General features: G+C 41.1%; 1 protein-coding gene across 3 annotated transcripts; it reads right to left on the bottom strand.

The window, feature by feature from the left end:
* Positions 1–733: 733 nt before the first annotated feature.
* MDM2 (MDM2 proto-oncogene) lies at positions 734–19162 on the bottom strand. 3 transcript variants are annotated; one of them, XM_074902892.1, is made up of 12 exons: positions 19053–19162; positions 18561–18649; positions 18341–18413; positions 16103–16177; positions 15628–15761; positions 15431–15480; positions 14059–14126; positions 13817–13907; positions 11192–11349; positions 10077–10232; positions 8408–8485; positions 734–6969 (listed from the first exon to the last, which is right to left on the bottom strand). In XM_074902892.1, exons 3-12 carry the CDS (start codon positions 18407–18409, stop codon positions 6400–6402), a joined length of 1449 nt encoding a protein of 482 aa, XP_074758993.1. In that variant the 5' UTR covers positions 18410–18413; positions 18561–18649; positions 19053–19162; the 3' UTR covers positions 734–6399. The 3 variants fall into 3 exon arrangements, with proteins under 3 accessions (XP_074758993.1, XP_074758990.1, XP_074758992.1); XM_074902889.1 differs by having other exon boundaries at positions 11192–11352; XM_074902891.1 differs by lacking the exon at positions 18561–18649 and having other exon boundaries at positions 11192–11352.
* Positions 19163–21155: the final 1993 nt, after the last annotated feature.

Genomic DNA, 21155 nt, shown 5'->3' on the forward strand with positions numbered 1-21155 from the left:
TGCTCCCTGGGCTGGGCTGTGTGCAGGAGGAGCAAGTTCCTTTTGCCTGGCAAGTCATTTTCAGGGCCCTTTGAAGCTGTCCAGTAAACACAAAATTTGTCAAGAAAAGCCAGCTGGTACCATCTCCTATGTTTATTTTAAAGCATTATCTGCCAGTAATTTTCTTAAGCAATTTCAAAAGTAACTAGAAGAGAGTATCTTTGGAAACATCAATATACAATAAATAAGAAAAAACACAGGAATGCAGTTAATCTTTTGATGCCTTTTTAAACACACCACCTTTACTGAGACAGCACTCGTGCCTGCCACACCAGGCCCCGCCACCTGCCGGTGAAGTTGTAAATGCACTTCAGAAATTGAAAGAGCAATGCCAATTTGGAATGAGTGCTGTGTGCACACAGTACTGGGTTTTGAATGTTTTCATCATCTCAGTTTGAATTTTGTACCTTTTACTGCCCCTCTTAACTGCTGTGGGTTGTCTACCAGTCAGAGTATGTAATTACCCGCTACTGCCACCACTGATCCTTGGTTCTAATTCTGTCACTTAGAGCAGGAAAAAGTACCGAGCCCTTGAGTTGAAAATCCCCCAAAAGCATGAAATCTGGGAGAAGCGAGCAGCTGAGTGATGGTAGAAAGAGCCTGTGTGCTGGCCCACAGAATTAAAAATGGGTATGGAAACCATGTAGCAGAACTTCTAACAATCAAGTCATTGACATGAAAAAATAACAGGAAGGAATATATAAACAAATCTTTATTTAAAGCTTTTAAATGCAACATAACATTTTGTTTCCTCAGAAAAGGAAAAACTGAAAACTGAAAGACAAAGGCAGTACACATGAAAGTTATTCTCGTCAGTGGATCTACACTCTGTGCAATTTGAGCAGATATCTGTATTTTAATTGTTACTGATTGTGGTAGTACGTGCACTAGGTACCTAAGAAGGTGCGCACCGTGACAAGTTCTACTAGGAGTAGTGGCAAAATTGCATAGCTATTTAAATTCACTATAAACCAGTCTGTTTTACCAGCATTCCAGCTACATGTAGTCAGACAACAAGGTAAATCTCTGCTTTAGGAAAAGCTATTTGGTATTGGTTTAGGTATTATGTAATCATCATGTTGACAGCCGTTAATTTAGCTCAAAACCAAGAACTGTCCTTTAAAAAAATCAGGCTCTTAAGTTAAAGGAGCATCTACTCAGAAGGGGACACACCACCTTTTTAAGTATCACCAACAAATTTTACATGTAGTATATATACACACACAGACACATCACAGAGAGGCATTCACCTGAAGCTTTCAGTCAGCTGTGCTAATTGAAACAAAAAAAGCACAGTTAAAAGCAACCATTTTTCATGTTCAGTAAGTGCAATCCTCAGTTAAAAGATACCTTAAGCCCAGGTTTCAGGGTGAGGTGGTGGTTTTTGCTTTATGTTGCTTGCGCAACCTTTAAATGACAAGTAACTTAAGGCTTTGACTCAGGTATGGACGGGCTGGAAAGGTCCGTTTGCAGGGTGGGCAGAGACCCACCGGCACCAGCCAGGAGAGCTGATGCTCTAGCGAAGCGCTGGCCTAAGGGAGCTGGGGCCCTGCACTCCAGAGTACAACCCTGCTCTGTCATGCGCTTCGTGAGGCAAGTACAGGGGTGACCCTCGAGACACCCAAGGCCTACATCCACCTGCTGGCACTGCAAACGACTGAGAGCAGCCGAGAACAGGGCTGAACACTGCACTTCTGGGCGCTCCTTCCCGCAGGGGAAGCAGCACAAAAGCAAATGCCCCTTTTTAGGCTGAATGTAGCAAATTAACATGCTAAGTTACCTGCTTTAAAATGATAAACATTACTTCTAGAGTTACACCCCAACACAACAGCAGCTTTAGATTAAGATGGGGAAGAAATCACCCCTATATTAATCCTATTTATTCATTTCAGTCTAGTTTCATTATGCTTCTAATAATTTTCTCTCTTTTGTAAGAACACAACTTTCTGCAACAATTATTCTTTTTGATGCAGAACTGTTTTTCCCTCATATTAGTCTTTAAGGGGAAAAATCAGCCTGAAGTCTTGCATGTGGCTTCATACCCACACAGACATTTCAGACAGCAACATTTGAACAAATTTACAGCAATCACAATTCAGTGATAAAAACTACCATGCGGTTAGAGTAAGTGTAACACTTTTCATCAATTAAAATTTCGTAGCATTTTTACCCTTTCTAAATCAACCTGCTAATTGGAGCAGCAGCCACACGTCCCTGGCGCAGACAGCACAGGACACATTTCTTCCAGCAGGCTCGTTAGTAACACTAGAACACTAGAGGGGCGCTGCTCCACAAAAAGCATCATCTTTGCAGTGTGAATGTTCAATATAATCAGCAACCCAGCTACATCTGTTTCAGTTGTGCATGTTTTTTAAAGGACAAAAGCAGCAGACTTCATAACTAATGTATCTTAAGTGAAGACTCAGTGTTAAAGGTTCTCAAATATAATATTCAACACTTCCACGCTTTTCAGGAAAAGTCAGCTGAAACAAAGCAATTTTGCCATATGCCTCGAGTACTTCACTTTGCACTTCACTTCCCTGGGTTAAGAGCTGAATTTCAATACTAATAAATAGCTACATAGGTGAAAAAGTCTCTAATCAAAAAGTGAGTTTATTGTGCTTTATACAAAAGAATAAATGTGAGTTCTTGTAGCATTTGTATGTAACAATTGTCTACCTGAAGTACACGAAGGAACAAAGACAATTACTGAATACTGTGTACTGTCACGTTTTGTCAGCATCTGGCCACCCCTTCAGCTTTCTTGGTCACACGTGCAAAGGCAAAAGCATTTACCACCCACTGCAAGTTAACCTTGAAACCTCCCCTCCCCCCCAGCTTCCAGAGCATCACCTCCGCTGTCACCAGCACAAGGAAGCCATCAGTCAGCTTCGCGGCTGTTGCACTCGGGGATGCTGAAGCATTCCAGAAGAAAAAACGAACACCATCAAAATATTTTCACTTTGCTAATGTTGCATCAGCCTCCACCTACGTTTAATAAATGTTGTTCAGGTTCAATGCAGAAGGTGTTTTAAGGGAAGAAAAAAAGAAAACAAAGCCATAAATCTTCCTATGCCCCTCTTCATCTGAATATAATCTGAATATTTATTTTAATGCTACGATTTCTTAAATACTCTTCTTGTGACTGTGATGAACTATGCATATTTATGTATCTACACATGTACCAATAAATTAAATCTCAAACCACTGTAAACACAAGAATATTTACAAACTGCAATAAATTAAAGATTAAAACGTGTACGATAATATATAAGGATCTCAAAGACCTCACCAAGGAAAGAACAACTGTCAACTTCTGAGTTGGCTGCTACCCAAGGCCAGAAAGAACAGGGTGATGATAAACACCAGGCTGGTCACCCCCTACTCCCACACACCAAACGATTTCAGCCTTTCAGGCTGCAGCACCGGGACCACAGCACCACATACACACCCCCAGGCACACCCTTGCCTGCCAGCGTCTCCTACAGGAACTGGAATAGGCACCAATACCCATCACTCCCTCATCTGTAAGGCATGCTTTGGGGGGAAAAAACCCAAACAAACACACACTAAAGTTTTACCAAAAGTTATCATGAATAATATTAAGCCAGAAAATATAATTAAAACTAGATTCATGCTGACACAGTAGTTTGGCCGTAGATGCAGAAATCAAAAATTACCTATGTCTCCAGCTTTCTATGGAGCGCGGGGTATTTCCAGGGCTATTCACAGCAGAAGACATGCTAGGGAAGTACAATTTTAGATCACAAAAAGGAAAATTCATTACACTGCATGCTCTCAGTTTATCTTTTGCTAAAACAGAAAATGTTACTGCAAGATTGTTTTTGAAGAAAAATCACAAAGCTGAGTGACTGTGAACAGCAAAGCTGATCGCTCCGACCATACGTGCCTTTTTAAGAGCCAAATATTTTTTTTAAACACGGAGATCACTCAAGGGGACTGAGTTTTGAATGCCAAGAGCAGGATGGCACAATGTGTCCCAGCAGGAACTAGGCAGGAACAGCTGCTCCCCCAACTGCAGTTACACAGCTATCCCAATGACTGTAGGGAAGGCATCACCCTGAAAAATGGCAAGACACAGGGAAGACTGGATGAAGCTTTCTAAGTACAGTCCCCATGTTATCAACGCTTCTCACAAATATACACGTCTACAGTTCTCAGCTGCAAATTCCAGAGTGTAGTATGACTGCTGGTTGGTTCTGACCTGCAGATGCAATGGAAGAGCCTCTGCCAAGCTTCACTGCACTTACGTTTATCAAATCAAAAATTAAGAATAATATGAAGCAGTGTAAATTAGGGCAGGTAGCCATCTATCAGAAGCATCCCTACTTGAAAAATTTAAATATCTACCCAAAGGACTTCTCTATCTGAGGCTGAAGGATCAAATCTCATGAAACCCATGAAAGTTTCCTGCTGACTAAAGAATTTCAAGAACTTCCAGCTACCTGCTGTCGCTTTACAAATTGCAAGGGGCAAGAAATTTGCAAGAAAGAAGCTGAAGAAACATATACAAATGGGTTTTTTTGTTTAGTTAAAATTAATTATGGTAAAACTTCTGATATCAGTATCTTTTAGTAGTATTTTTCAAACACTGGCTCAAATGTACAAACAAAACATGACTGAAGCTGGTAATTCAGTCTTTACCTATGGCAGTATTTCTCTGTGGGCAGGTACCAACCAAGTCTCTCCTGGCCAGCGTTATGTCCTCTTCCTAGGTACTTCCTTGTTTCCCAGGTGTCTGCAGCCCCAGTTTACAGAGGAACTATTTCAGCTCTGACATGAAGGTAACTATAGCAGTGAAAGTCTCTGTGCTAGCATGCAGGTGTCAACAGTTTTGTACTGGTGGTGGTAAGGAAGCTGTTTAGCCTGCTGGATGGTAACGCAGCACAAGTTCTGCATTTAGGCTACATGTCCATTCTTGGCCCTCCCTGGCTATTTATTTGCCATTGCAACTACCTGTAAAATTAAAAGGTGCTAAAAACATAACAATTCCTCTCGTAACTAGTTTTCCAAAGGAATAAATACAACTCACCAATACAGAAATTCTCTATCTGAAAGATAGCTCAGGTGAGCTATCTAACTATCCTGAAGATACCTGAGCTTACAATAACATACGCCTGCTACCTACTCTGAACGCACCACAGAACCGAGTCAGTGAGTAGACTCCTTACAAAAGGAACTGATAAATCTCACAAAGTTTTTGACAAAGTACAGTGAGGAGACAGGAACTAAAAGCAGTAAAGGACCGGGCAGTGAGAGCAATTTTGAGTTGGCCAAACACCTTGCAAGAGATTTTCAGAATTCTTGTGATACACTGTAAGTTGGGAAAACTCCCGAATTTAAAGAACGTCTACGTCAACTAGAACAACACAGCTTATTTGTTGCTGCAGGTGGATTTGGACGTTTCTTTTCTATTTTTATTCAAGCGAATGTAGTAATTGAGCTGCGTACTATACTGCTGAACTCAAAAGTGCAGAAAAAGAATATGATTGTCCCCTATGATAGCCTAACGACATTACATAGCATCTCCTTCATTTATCTTGCTTGTTAAAATCTTTTCTCACACTGCTAAAATAATAATCAGGATAGTGCAGACCTCCAAACCCACAAGGCATTCTAAAAGCCAGTTTCTCAGGACATTTAAGACATAAAAGCAAGAATGATCTTGGACCAATCACTTCTCAGGACGGACACAGCCATGAAGTTTACAACTCACTCTATAAAAAACAAGATACACAATACCCTTTTTCTATTTCCAAAGCCTTACATTATTTTCTATCACACCTTCTCCCAGCTCATGGTAAGATCTCCCCTGTAATTTGGTTGCTTGGAAGAATTTAAGTTTGGGGAATGAGGGAAACAAGATTCTATTTATTTATTTTATTGACTTATTCAAAGGGTTCTGACTGAGCCTGGTGCCTTCACCAGGCAACAGATCCTGGAATCTGGAAAATCTTCTATCTCCTTAAGACGAGGAGCTCACATGAACTAACTCTTCAACATGTATCTCCTCCCATAACTACAGAATTTGGGTTTTTAATGTATTAATCCAGTAAAACAAACATCACTGAACTTGTATGGAACATAAAACACTTGGAAGAGGCAGATAGTTTACAGGAATTGGTTGCTTCTATTGAGAGAGATTTAAAATCTTTAAGTTGACTTATGAATACTAGGCTACCTCTTAACAACTCCAGTGCATTTATTTCAGCAATTACTTTTCATACCAAATGTAAAGACACCCAAAATACTAATTTTCCAATAAGCATACAAAAATAGTTTTTTACTCTCTTAACCAGTTTATGAATTTCCTTTTGCTGCTTTCCAGTCACCATCCATCTAACTAAAATAAGTTAGCACAATCATTTGTATGGGCTGCCTGCACACTGGACAGGGTTTGTTCCTCTTCTTAAGTTTCCTGGCACAGGTGAAACATGACATGAGGTGTCCTGTTTTGCCATGTACTATGCAGCCATTTTTAGGTCTGCTCTGACATATGACACAGGGCTCTATGCTGGTAACAGGCAGACTGGATTCCAGGCTCTCCTCTTTGTCTTGCATTTCTCTCTTCTCAGGTTCCTTATAGTCCTCCTGACTGCTACAAAACATGCTGCTTGATGTTGATGGCTGGGAATAATCTTCACTTTCCTGGGACTCAGAAATTTGTACTGCTTTATCCTCACTCTCCTCCACGGCTGGTTCCTTATCTTCAGTAATTTTCACTTTCTTGCAGTCAGGAACATCAAAACCTTCTTCAGACTCTAGAAGGAAGGAACCTTCTAATTTGTTCTTTTCCAGTTTATCACTCTTTTCATCTGGAAGCCAGTCCTCACGAAGGGCCCAGCATCGGTGGCAATGTCGTGGAAGCGGAGGGTTCATTTCGCTACATTCGGGACACTTCCAATAATCCTTTAGTGAATCAAAGGTTGGAACAGCTTAGGCTACTCAGAATGCTTACAACTAAAGTATTCAGAGATTACAAAACAATTTATTACTGCCAAAATAATACTTATCTTGAGCTATTGACTTGTTTATAATTTAAAAATTCCAGTTTATAACTTAAAAATTCCATTCATTTTACAGTTCTAGATTAAAATAGTCTTGCTCTCTGATTTTCTTTCTTTTTGCAGCAGATTTGTGAAAGAGGTAGAACAATAATGACTTATTATTTCTTAAGCAAAATGGAAGAAAGCAGACCACAAAAGTCTACAGAGAACCTTGTGAAAAACTTTATGATAAAATGGTCACCATTCCCATTATTTTCAACAACAGACTTCTGAAATGGAAACTATTCGATTGAAGATTCAAGACTAAAGGACATTTAACCTGTGGGATACTAAGCCGCTGGGGTGCTAAACGGCCAGGTGAGGGCACTCTGACACAGAGTATTAGAGAACAGAAAACATTAGTCATTAAAAAAAAAGGGGGGGGGCTGCATCAGTGTCCCAGAGGTTACTCTATACACTATCCTGAAAATAAACCATCTTATTAAAAATACACTTCATTTTTAAGGAGAAAGACCCTTCTTAGAAATATTATATGCCATAGGGGGACTAAAACCAAAACAAAACTCATTTCTGAGTCCTGAATAACATCAGACATCAAAAGCTTAAAAAGACTAATTTTAATTCCCAAAAATAACATGCAAACATATTCTTCCATACATAAGCAGTGCAATGTTTTTAGATGGTGTCTAGCCCTGTGTTTTACACACACAGTAAAGTCCCTGGAACACTTTAGACAGTTTTGGAGAACAGCTTTATTCAAGCTTCAACTATGAAAAAGCGTACATAAAGATACACTGTTTTAATTTCAGTGTATGCTTTTTAAAAAAATACACCCACATGTTTTGCCTCAAACCCCTGAACTTCTTCCCACACTTCAAGAACGGTCTCAGAATATTTTAATTTTACAGTACTGTTCTGAAAACAGATTTGCCTTCACATCTGTATACTACAGATTCCTTTATTCAGGTTGGACAATAAAACCAGATATTATGATTTATAGGAAGAGTTTTGTAAACACACATCTAAGACTTTTTTATTGTGTGTGTGCAAAAAGTCTTATTTTGAGTCAAAGTAATTTCCTTCCATTAAGTCAGTGAAACTAAGCTAGTGTGGAGTTTTCTTTTAATGGATTAAGAGGCTTACCAATTTAAAAAAAAAGTTCCTTAATAATCACACATTCAGTAATTAAAATATTGTCTTGGAATCTTCAAGCATAGAAGAAAAAAGTCAGTTTAATTCTTTAAAAAAATCACCGGTAGCAACAGAATTCATCTATACTCCTTGATCTAGTCTGCCAATTCCCCCATTTATGATGCTTTGTCAGTCAAGTTTTTACTCACAGCTAAAGAGATCTCTGGATCTTCATCAAATGAATCAGCATCACTGTCTTCATCCTGGTAAATAGTCAGCTGATATACCTGGTTTAAGTAAAAAAAGTATTGATGTTAACTCAGTTTTGGCATTCAGTTAAAAGTCTGATAGATTTTTAATCTGATTTTCTGATAGACTTTTAATCAAATGTAAAAACGCATACATGTTAATTTATATACGTTTATTTACATTAGCAATAACTTCACAAAACCTGATGACTGGCTTGGGGGAAAGGAATTCTGCTCACACATCTAACACACAGTTTGAAGAAACATGTAGACTAGACCAACAGAAGATACCATTTTCTAGAGCACAGGTGATCCTTTCCCTCCACTCAGCACTGGTGAGGCCACACCTGGAGCACTGTGTACATGAGAGATACCCAGAGCTACTGGAGAGAGTCCAGCAAAGGGCCACACTAAGATTATTAACAACTTGGAGAAGAGAAAGCTCAGGGGGTGGAGGGGTTTATCTATACATATAAATAAGTGAAAGGAGGGTGTAAAGACAGAGCCAGGCTCTTTTCAGTGGTGTCCAGCAACAGGACAAGAGGCAGTAGACACAAATTAAAATGCAGGAAGTTCTTTCTGAATGTCAGGAGATGCTTTTTTACTGTGAAGGAGACTGAGCACTTGGCATAGGTTGCCCTGAGCAGCTGTGGAGCCTCCATCCTTGGGAGATACTCAAAAGTCATCTGGACATGGCCCTGAGCAATCAGCTCTGCTTGAGCCAGGGGTGTGGACATGATGACCTCCAGAGGCCCCTTCCAACCTCAACTGTTCAGTAATTCTCAACACTGCTGTTTGGAAGCAGGGGCACACCTCAATCCGTTCTTCCTCCAAATCATTGTCTTATCTCAGGGTGCAGCTCCACAGCACTGCAACCCAGAGTACATCAGTACAGTCGGTCCCACTCAGTCTCTCAAGTATCACAATCATGTATGTCCCTGGCAAACTCTGCCTCTGGTACTTACCAAGTCTCATCATGAACCAATTCATCTCTTTGAAGTAACAGAAAACTAACCCCGAAAAAAAAAATAAGTTCCCCACTTCATTCCTGACATTCCAGGTATCCAGATCTCTTGAAAATAACGGTAATCACAATTTTACTGTCTTCCTGCCTCCTACTGAAAACTTCTAAAATTGTGTTTCAGCATCTCTATGAAATATTTATATTCATAGAGGCAAATGATTCAGAAACACCCCTTGGCAAATAGTTACTACGAAAATTTTCATTTGGTATCAAAAGTATTGTCAAAGCTCCACACATACTTCTGTAATTAAAAATGTAGAAATAGATGTAAGTACAAATGCTGCCTTTAACTCCCAACAGCTATTGAGTGACATTAAACAGACAGACTTTTCCAGGCTGTCCAGAGTCTGTTTCAGAGCCTGCGGAAAGCCTTAGCACTGTTCTAGCTACTGTGTGGTGGGTGTATACTGGTGACCCCACTGCACAGGCATGTAATTTGATTTCAGGAACGACTGGGTGCAGTTTGTGATATAGCACACGCAGTCCTGAAATAAACCCGAAGAGCTACGTCTTCTTGTTGGAATCTCAACATGAAGTATTCCCCTAAGTTCCGTTCCCATCTCACCATACCCAGTCAAAAAAATCCCAAATAAAACAAGTATGTACCTCATCATCTTCATCTGTGAGCTCCTGTCCTTCTTCATTATGGCTATAATCTTCTGAATATATAGACTCAACTTCAAACTCTACACTGAACTGGTCTGAAACAGAACTGTGCTCAAACCAATCAGAGTTTTCGCTTAATGAACTGGCATCTAGATCCTGAAAAAAAGAATGTAGCCATTCAATCTCACCAGTCTGTAACCATAACCGTTACTGTTGAGATGGCTTGTAAAACAAAGTTTAATTAGCTATGGAAGAAATGAAACCCAGCTGCTGTTACAACATCTTTTGTGAGACAAACATTATAGGTAGGTAAAAATAATCTAAATGCCATTTTTTGGCTCTGTAGTAAGAGGCTGCAGTCAACCTTCAGCCAGCATGAAGACAACAGCTACTATTTCACAAAGGCTCTCCTAAAAAGTGAAAGAGCACATGCAAAAAGATGTTGTCTTTTGGCTGTATGTCGTTAAATTCTCTATTCTCATCAGCTTTAATGTTGAGAGAGTGGCCAAACAATTATAAAATAGCAAGAGTGAAGATACAGTATTATGTTCTGTCAATTCAGAATACAGTACATGATTAGGAATACTGTTAATTTAGCTCTTCGTAACTTAGCCTAACCACAGATAATTTGCCTCGTGTTTGCTCAAAACAGCAATGAAAAACAGTAAAAGCTTGGAAAATGAATACAGCCTATCGTCAGGGCACTACCATGGTACAGCTACCAAAGCTGTACCAGAACTACCAACTATTCCAAACTATGGAACATCTGTGAATCTGTAACTGCTTTTCTTCTCTCAGCATTCTGAGAAATACTTATTTTAAAACACAAAATGTATCTGCCATTTTTTCAATACCGTGCCAAGCAGTAAGAATCTGGTTTTTTAAAGAACATTCGAAGTTAATATTTTAAAAAATTTAACTTCAGCTTCCTCAGCAGATCTATGAAAGACCCCACTCCAACCACATGCCAACTTTTCTTTCAGCCTCTTTTCTCTCTTTAAGACACTGCTAAAAACACTGCTGCTTTTAATTAAGAACATGATGGTTTAAGATGCCTATTTGCACTTGTGGTTATGTGCAAAATTTGTACCACAAAAATATATATTTTGACTTACAGGGATGGAAAGAGAATCTGTTGAATCACTGCTATGGCTTCTTTCACGGCACAGACCACTGACTACACACCATGAGAGACTTTCATCAAACGTCAACGAAATGCTGTCTGACTTGTGTCGTTTTCTTCTGTCACTATGCAGATCATCTGAAGAATTTTCTTCTGGGCACATTCAAGAATTTTTATTACTCCAAAAACATCTATGCAATGTGCAGTTTTGAATATTCTTAACAGAAGCTTAAAATATAATTTACTTATATAGGAATTTAAGAAAAATAAAGTCATTCAGTATTCCTGAAACCAGTATTTTAGGGGCTGGCTTTCCCCACTTGTCCCATCAGTACAGCTTGTAAATGGCAGTCTCCACATGCAGGAAATAAAATAATTGCAAGTTTGGAAGCATTTTTACTCACACGTGACACATTAAACCCCTAATTTTAAGAAATGCAGTTAAGATCTTAACTCTTTTAGCTCCCTCTAAAGTCAGTAGACAGAAAGGCACTTTCAGAGGGCTTCCCAGTCAATCCCAGAATTTGCAGGGAGACAGAAAAACTAGCTCCTAGGTCACATGCATACAGAGGACTCTATGGTAAGCAAGGAAAGTTCAGGTTCAAGTTTCAGACACCTCAGCAAATTTATCAGTTAGTATTTCCACTATATGTAATTGTATTTACTCAACAGGATTCTGGTAACAAACCATTATTACTTTCACCACACACTACCAAGAAAATCTCCAAGGCATACCATGTAAAAATTAAACCCTGAAAGCATCGCTTTAAGCTGTGCTTATTAAATATGTTTGGTGTGAAGGCAGAAAGGCAATGTTTTTCAAATACATCGTGTTTTGAAACAATCACCTACAGTAGCACAAGGAGTAGGGGGACAGCATTTTAGGGGTAGGTAACTCAAAAATTCAGCTCCACTGACTTTCAGAGTGTTTGGTAAGAAACAATTTTATTTAAAAGGGCATTGCAAAGTCAGTATGCAAGTGCAGCAGAGTGAAAACTCCCCAAGAAGCCTGACAACTTGGTTCAACAGGCCTCAGTAAGAGCCTGCTGCCCCCCTACAGGTGCCTTCTGCACCCACCCTCTATTACCCAGCTTCTCCCTTGCCTTGCAAAACACACCCTGACAATCCATGAGTCTTGAAGTCTTGAATCTTTCATTGCAAAAGAAAAGAGAACAAAACACTTGTACATACTTTGAGACTTCTCTTACTTTCCCTTGGTGCTTCTTGGCTCAGCCCCTCTCTTTTCTTTTTCCGCCCTGAGAGCCCCACCAAATTTGGTGCCCCCAGGCCCAAGGGTTGCTCCTGTCCATCGTTGTCCTCATTTAGTTGTCATGGCTCCATGCTGTACTGTTACTGTATCACCACAAGGTTTCTATACACTATATAAGCGGCTCCAAAGGAGCCGCTACCATCCCAATTTAACAAGAATAGTGGTTTAAAAGGAAGATTTCCTATAAATTAGAAAAAAAGTGTATATAAAAACACTATATTAAAAGAACTTTTAAGGTTGTAACAAACTAATAAATGGATGCAAAGACAAGAGTTAATAATCAAACCTACAATAAGTAAGCACAACACAGGGCCTTATGTGCTCTGGGTCACGCCTAAATATTACAGGTTATGATGTTCAACTTGGACTTTCCATCCGTTCACCAGTTTTTGTTACAACATTAAAACGTTCTTTTAATTTAGTGCAAACCGCTCAGCAACACAGCACAGTTTTTGGACTGACTAACATAACAGCGGCCTATGATGAACACAAAAAAATACTACACAAAAGCTGCGGAACTGAAAAATGTTCCCAGGCAAGTGAAGAAAACGAAGTTCTATGCAGTGACAGAAGGTTATCACTGTCCAGGTAATTACAACCACCAACTCATGAGGTAACAGAAGTAAGCGATGGAACAAACTAATGTAAGAAATTCCACAGAATAGTATTTAAGTAGAACTGTAGAGAACACTTCCATTGAGAAACTTATTCAGCTTTATGCTGACCAGCTTCTTATTTGCTAATTATTGGAAGAAACAGTCCACGTTTTGAAAATGTATTTGCCAGTGACTACTGAATAATCACAGTAAAGAGGAGACAAACACGATGCTTAAGTCACCAAATGTTTTTTAAAAAGTGCTTAATGAATGGCCAGGTACCTAAACATATCCAAAATCATTCCATGTTACTACCAGACCTCTGACATCTGTCACCAATTGAAATCCAACAAAAACTGGGTTTAGATAGCAAACAAAATGTAAAGTTTTGTGACTGTCTACAGAGGGAATTGAAATTTACTTCACTTCATCAGTCTATTACAAAAAGTGTTCTCATCATGAAGGTAACACAACTGATGAAGACTTGCTGATGGAAACAAGTTTAACAGACCCATGGAACAAGTTATTCCTTCATCTTACTAACAGTTCCAGAGACAAAACTGTTAACGTGACACTAAAGCAATGCAAGGAATTGTGTATTTCTACCAGACTGAACATTTAGTTTCAGATAAGCAGATAAACATGAACAGTTATTTGTCAGCATCTTTCAAGGTCAGTAAGGCAACTGACTGTGCTTTTTTTCCCAAGTGGCCATCCTACTGAAAGCTCTGCATCATAAATCTGCACATACCAGATTCACTGTGTGTTCTCCTCCTAGAAGAGGTAGTTGGTCGGGAAGTCACGTTTGAAGTCTCCTTCTCGTCTAACTCTTGCACAGATTCCTGCTTAACAGAAATACTGAGTAAGCCTAAGCATGAATACAAAGTAAGAGGCTAGAATTTGCATCTAACCCATTGGCAGTATCATGCAATACTAAAAAGAATTTACATCTCAGGATTTTTAAAAAAAAAAAAATAAAAAAAAAAAAATCACCTTTACAACATTTGCTTCTTCAAGTTGAAATCTGGCATCATCCTCAGGTGTATCAGCAAGCCTAGAGTCTGAAACAAAACAAAAAGCTGTAATACAGCACAGCAGAAAAAGTCAATTTCAGGCTCAAAAACAGTAGAGTAAAAGCAAGGGACAGAAGTTAACCGCCAACAGCATTTACAAAGTAAATTCTAAACAGAACTTACAATACAGACATTTTTCAATGATGGAAAAAACCCAGCTCCATTCTATTGCTTTTCAGGGGTGTGCAGCACTTTCCCTGTAACATTACTGAAGTGAGAAAGTGGGGAGGAAGAAGAAATCTTAACTGCAAAGTAGCTCAGGATTTTATTATAGATACCTTCAAATGAAAGCTGTGCATTAACTGGGATTCTGCAGATAGGAAAGAATACAGGCAGAAAATATTTCACACTTCTTCCTCTACAAAGCATATTTTTACTAGCTATCACCCTATGGGAACACTGAATTAAAATAGCATTAAATAGAAGAAAAATTAACTACTATTATATATGCTTATTACCAGATAGACCCTGAATTAATAAATTATCTTTCCAGAAAAGAATCTGAGAGGTAATTTAAGTTTGCAGGCATAAGAATAAAGGATAATAGAGCATGTTTCCCATCTTCAGCAGATGAATACTTGTTTCTGATTCTTCTTAAAGGCAAAGGGCATCTTAACACGGATTTAGAAGCCAATTTACAAAATGGCTTCCATTGTTCAACTTCTGGTTCACTCCTTGTATCAGTCAAAAATTACAGCTATATTGAGAACTTCTATATCGCAGGAAAGATGACTGGATGTAACAATTTTCCATTTATGGAGTGGCTATCCAGAAAGTTACCACAAAGCTCCTTTTTTAAGTATACAGACCTTTTAGAATAGGACTCTGTAGCTGAGGGTGACCAATTCTAAATGCACTCCACATTAAGTTTTGAAAATTAAACCAAAACACTAACAGAAAGAATGAAAAGCATTTGCCCTGACTTCGTTGCTGGCACAAGTTCAAGAAGCTGATTCTTTTCTGTGTTGTTGAGGGCCTTATCTGTAAGAACTAGAAGCAAATGACTAATTTTTCAATTTAGTGCTCTCCATGTCCAGCCACGATTGTGCTTGTTCTTGTTCTAGTTCAATAAAATTACCCAAATGCTGTTCAGATATTTTTTCTCCCCCAGAATAAACAAGTGTTTGCTTTGATTCACTATTTGTGATTGCTCCGGACTGTAGTGTGTAAAGCCAAATCTAGTTACGGAGAGATCGATGTTATCTGATCACTACATGCAGGATGCATTAAGGTAAGTTATATTTTTCCTAATACTATTTCCCAAAACAAAACATCCTCCCAAACTAGCTTACCTTGTTGATTGATTGCTATCAAATTTCTGGAAATCATTGAATATAGTCTCCTTAGAAGGGGATAAAGAAAGAGATGTTGCAAGTTAGCTACATGTAATTAGAGAGCTTATCATCTTTGAAGATGCAAAGAGTTTAAAAAGGCCATACGCATCACGTTCTCCATTCTTTCAGACTCTCAGAAAAGAATCCCATTTTACCTGTGTTCTTTTACTGAAAAGCTTGTTACTCCAAATAAATCCCCCAGGAGATCATTTGCACAGTGTACAATATGTTGCTGTTTTTCATCATATAATTGTTTAGACATAATATATTGTCCAAGATAGAATATTACCTGTAAAATAAATGACATACACAGACATTAAATACCCAGGTTCCTGTTTCAAGTCTATGAGAAAACACACTACATTAATTGAGATTTGCTCTTCTCACTGCTATTTCTATCTACCATTGCCCAAGTACTCTGCTGTTCTGCTGACCGACAAAATATTTTTGTTCAGACTGAGAAACTTTAGTTAAACACCACCTAACGAGTCAGCAGGAGAATAAAAACAATACCTTGTCTCAGTATCTTCTACCTAACCTGTGAACTACACTGCCACCCATTAACCCCAAACAAAAGAACAACCTATCTGTACTCACTGTAATCTACCTTTAGTGATTAAAGGTACTCACCTCCTTCATAGTAAAAGTGTCCTTTTCTGCACCAGCTAACTTTAACAACTTCAACAACAGTGGCTTTGGTTTAACCTGTGTGGGGAAGAAAAGAAACTATGCATCAATTATTCAACAAACAAAACTGTATTTATAAGGGTTGGCTTCCTCTTTCTGTATTAATCCGATACACACACAACTACATTAAAACCCACATATAAGTTTTCTATTTTGCAAAGTTGAAACAACACGAACCCAATCATACTAAACTTCTCATACACTGTACATCTCTGCTCAAACTCCAATCTTTTACTGGTACATACATTCCTCGATAAGAGCTACAGGACTCATTTGGTAGTTTCAAGTACAGGGCTGGGATCTGGGGAATTTAGTTTCACTCCTTTAGTCATTACTGTGACTCCCTCAGAGGGAAGGAAGGAGGGAGGCAAAGGGATCTCTGACTGTCTCTCGGGTCCAGAGTGCAAGCAACAAAGCAAAACACCAGTCCATCTCTTTCCTAGTCTCTTCCTGTGGCAGTTTCGGGGGCTGCGGTTTTATGTTTGCCTGCTGGGCTGCTTTACTTCTGAAGACTTAGCTGTGATAAGCACACCCTGTTATTTTCATCGTACTTCAGTCACTTCTATCTCCGCAATGGCCTTCCACCCACCCACCCCCTGTGCCAGCAGAGTTGTATCTGCAGGCAGTCTGCGACAAGTTCTGAGGTAGAGGAGGGAAAAATTTAAAAAAAAAAAAAAAAAAAAAAATCACTTTCCCCCGCCCCTGTTTTTTTGTGGTGTTTTGTTTGTTTGTTTTTAATTCTGGCCAGAGCAGTCTCCTGATCCCATTTACTGCATTGTTCCACAAAGAGCTGCACAGTACCAGTGCAGGAGAGGAGAACAAGCAGCAGGGGCTGTCACAACCACAAAAAAAAAAATGCCTGTGGAGCCACTGACGGTTCCCAGTGCAGTATCTTCTAGTACTGCCACTTTAACTATAGCATAACCATTCTAAGAACAGGCTAATATTTATTCAGCTATCCTAATACACTCCCTAAAAATAAAATACTATAGAAAGGAAACATTTTATAGGAAGCCGTGAATAAAGTATCATCAGACAAGGAATAAATGCTTAAGGGAAGAGGGGGAACCTCCTTCAGTTCCACTTCAAATACCTGCTAAAACCAGCGTTAAGATTTAGTGCATTAACAAGTGATTAGTTGCAAGAATCACACATAATGAAAAGAATAAACAAGCTTGTGAACATCAGATGTCTATTCATCCCTTCCTAAGTGCCGAATTATTTAGAGCATGCAGCATATATTAGTTTCATAAAGGAAACAAACAGTAACTTGTTAAACTACTTATGACAGCTGAGCATAGGAAGGCAAAGCAGTTTCAGATCTCCGAATCCAGAACTAGACCCATGGGTTCAGATCGTTTTACCCCCCAGCCCTCTATCCCTGACTCCTGTAACTATTCTGCCACGCAGATAAGAGCAGACCGTAGCATCACATTATGATGACTTAAGAGCAAACGAAAAAAAAACAACCTTTGAGCAGTCTGATCTGTTACTTTGCTTTTTGATGTTCTGCTATCAGTCTACACTTCTTACACTTTACCCTTCTACAAAAAATAATATATTTCAACCATCATTGTACACATGTCAGTTTTAACTCTCATCTCCCGTAGAACACACAGCCTTCCATCCTCAGGAAACTTACATAGAAAGCCACTGCAGCAAAACTGACACTGTATCATAGAAAGCCTGGACATGCATAGCCATAAACACAAACGAAGACTTTTATTACAACTACCTTATGAATTCCAACAGAGGAGAAAGTGAAAATGCCAAATTCAAAAACTTTTAGCTGTAATGACGTTATTTCACCAACGGTGTACGTTTTGCACAACGGAGATCTTCCACAACTCTTCAGTTACAAACTGTGAGCCATTTCCACCATGAAATACTCACCATGAAAAAATGGGAGAATGAGATGCTTTTTATTAAAGGCAAGCAACCTGACCATCACAGGTCTCCTGGCAACAAGAGTCTAGACCTAAATGACCACCCTCAACTCTCCACCACGAATGAGAAAAATTTGTTTCACGATTGCAGGATCAAAGAGGGACCACCATCTTCACCGGATTTCCTGGCTTTTCTCTAACCTTCGCTCGCTGAGCAAAGCGGCCCTTCCGAATTAGCAGATAAAAAACTCCGCAAAAAGCACGAAAAACTCGCGCGTCCGACAGAGATACTGACCAGCGCCTCCTGCTCCGAAGTGGTGACAGAAGACGCATCCGTAAGGGAGGACATCTTGGTATTGCACATTTGCCTGCAATTAAAAAGCGAAAAACCTCAAAACCTCGAACACAGCCACACGAGCCGGGTTGCCCCCCGCACAGCGTCACCCCGGGGCGGGAGCAGCGCGGCGCTCCGCAACCGCGGGGGTGCAGCCACCACCCCGGCAGTGCCCGCTCACCTCGGTACCCTCGTCCAACCCGTACGCCGGGCTCCGGCGGCGAGTTTCTGGGCCGAGCTGGGCCGGGCCGGGCTGGCCCTTATATAGCGCTGCCAAGAGGAGACAAGTCGGGGCTTAGCTCCTCCGCCGGCCGCGGCCCGACATGCCTGAGCATGACCAGGAGCGGCGGCGCTGCCGAGTCAACGCGGGGGGGGGGGGGGGGGGGGCAGCGGGCGGGCGGGGGCCGACGCTGACTCACCGCGGCCGCCAGACGCTGGCCGGGGGCGGAGGGGGGGGGGAAGGGGGCGGCGGCAAGAAACATCCCCATATCCGCACCCCCCCCCGCTCCCCGCGCCGGCCTCGCCCCCCCCCGCGGCGGCAGACACGGCGCCCGCCTCAGCGCCGCGCCCCGCCGTGCTGCGGCGCCCCTCACCCACCGCCCGGGCCGCCACGCGCGAGAAGCGCTCCCCGAGCGGCCCCTCAGCCCCCGAGAGACCCGCGACCCCCACGCACCACCAGCCGCGCCCGTTCCGCTCCGCTGCCCGGCCCGCGGCGGGCGGAGGACCGGCGGGGCCCTACCGCGCCGCAACGCGGTCTGCGCCCCACGCCGCCATTTTGGCCGCCGCGGCCCGCGAGTCTCCCCAGCGCCCCCTAACGGCTGCGGGGCAACGGCCGCGCCGCGCGCCGGCCCGCGGCGGTGCCTCTGGCACAGGCAGCTGCGCGCCGGGCCTGGCTAGGTTGGGCCGGGCTAGGCTTGGCCGGGCCGGGCCCAGCCTCCCGATCCTGGGGCGTTACGGGACGGAGAGACAGAGCCCGGGCCCGCGGAGTCGGGCGGAACAGAAAAACCGTGCCCGGGCTGAGGGATAAGTGGGACGAAGGCCTGGCACCCGCAGGCACTGTGAGACCCGCACCGGCGGGCTACGGGAGAGCGGGACGCTCGGCCTCTGCTTTGCCGGCGGCTTTTTCTTTCCTTGTTGGTGTCCCTCCTCTTTTTGTCCATCCCCTTTTATCCTCTCCCGATTGTGTTTACGGCTGTTCAACAGAAAACATCGAGTTGCTGTAAACAAGTTGTGGCTTGTGGATGTGAACCGTTGAGGAGACAGAGCGGGAAGAGCAGGGCTTGTTGCTAATAGCAAGCCTAAAAGAGTATGAATGTTCCATACAGATCCTTACTTTACTAAAAATTTAAAAAAATCTTGTGTTGATGTTGAGCATCTCTCTGACATCCCCCTCAGACACATCTGCCAGTTTTGAGGCGCAGCCGTGATCATGAGGGGTGAGGCCGCACAGCCCCCGCAGGTGGCAGCCCTCTGAACCTGGCTTTGTGAACTCCGGTTCTGAAACATCAGACCTTGTTTGGGGATAAACAGCTTTAAGACTTCTGATGGCAACCTTGTACTTCGTAAATGCAGCTGCAGCATATGTTAGTGATAGAAAACTTAAGTCAATTTACTTCAAGGATGGTAAAAGCAGAGACTCATGCTTATAGCTCACATAAATTCAGGGACACAATAATAAAAGTGTTGCCTGTCTAATAGGTAATGACACCTTTGGATACTAGTTTGATTTGCAATGCTTATTTGTGCCTTTTAAGTTGTTTTTTTTTTCTGATGCTTAGGGAAAGGAAACTAGGAGAAAACTTTATATCCAGAGAGTTGGATGCTGTTACATTTTCCTATATTCCTGTCATCTCCCATTCTATAATTTTGAGAATCTTTTAAGTGTAGAGTATTTGGAAGTATGTTATTTTGATAGGTACTTATTAATTGCTATTTTTCAACTAGAACTGGTTAGTTTTCAGTCTGACTCCTTTTTCTAATTCTCAGGTTTTTTCTTTGCCCGTGGTGACACTTTAAAATGATATTTGAATAGTGAAAAGATTTGTTAGAGAACATGAGTGCTGCAGATAGTGTTTAAAGATACGTTAGAACCGAGTGAGCATAATGCTAATTTTCCATGACAACTAACTTGTCCAAACAAGCAGTGGATAACTGCCTGGACTTGTCTATTGGCTAAATATAGATTCTCAGCAACCATGGCACCTTGTAAGAATTCCAGCAATAGTTTAGATCTAGATATTTGTGTGATACCAGATATTCAAGATGAGCCTTTTACCCCTCTAGAGCATAAAGCTCAAGGTCTAGTGAGGGACAGCCAAGAAGCTGCCAGAATTTTGCAAAGCGTGCTCACCTCCTGTTAGCACTGGAGTTTCAAGGCAAAGAGAAATCTGGTTTAAGTGGAATTTCCTGCTCATTTCCACCCAGCACCCCAATTCCTGAGATCCTCAGCTATCATTATTAGTAGAAAATTACATCTCCACAAAAATGCAAGAGGATAGAACTGAGTGGCTACATTCAGTTGATGTAAGGCTGAACAGCAGTATTACCAATGCTAGTCTTGTCCTGATGTGGCATGAAAAGTATTTAATTCCTATACAAAATGCATTTTACTGAAATGAAGCAAAACAAAACCAAAGTGTTTATGTAGTTTTCCCAAAACTATATCACGTTATTGAGCCTTGTCTTAAGTGCAGTATCATTTTGCTAAGGCTGTGTAGAAATTAAGGTGCTTTTTAAATTAGCAAGAAATTTTCTACAGTCCAAGACTTACCAAACT

This window comes from Athene noctua, chromosome 3 (genome assembly GCF_965140245.1).
Source record: "Athene noctua chromosome 3, bAthNoc1.hap1.1, whole genome shotgun sequence".
Lineage (NCBI taxonomy): Eukaryota > Metazoa > Chordata > Aves > Strigiformes > Strigidae > Athene > Athene noctua.

Excerpts from the sequence above, each read along its gene's own strand:
- MDM2 (XM_074902891.1), bottom strand. The coding sequence starts at position 18,409 with ATGTGCAATACCAAGATGTCCTCCCTTACGGATGCGTCTTCTGTCACC. Across the intron at positions 15,762-16,102 it reads ACACTTTTACTATGAAGGAG|GTAATATTCTATCTTGGACA; the intron begins GTGAGTACCTTT and ends TTTATTTTACAG. Across the intron at positions 13,908-14,058 it reads AAGAAGCAAATGTTGTAAAG|GAATCTGTGCAAGAGTTAGA; the intron begins GTGATTTTTTTT and ends TCTGTTAAGCAG.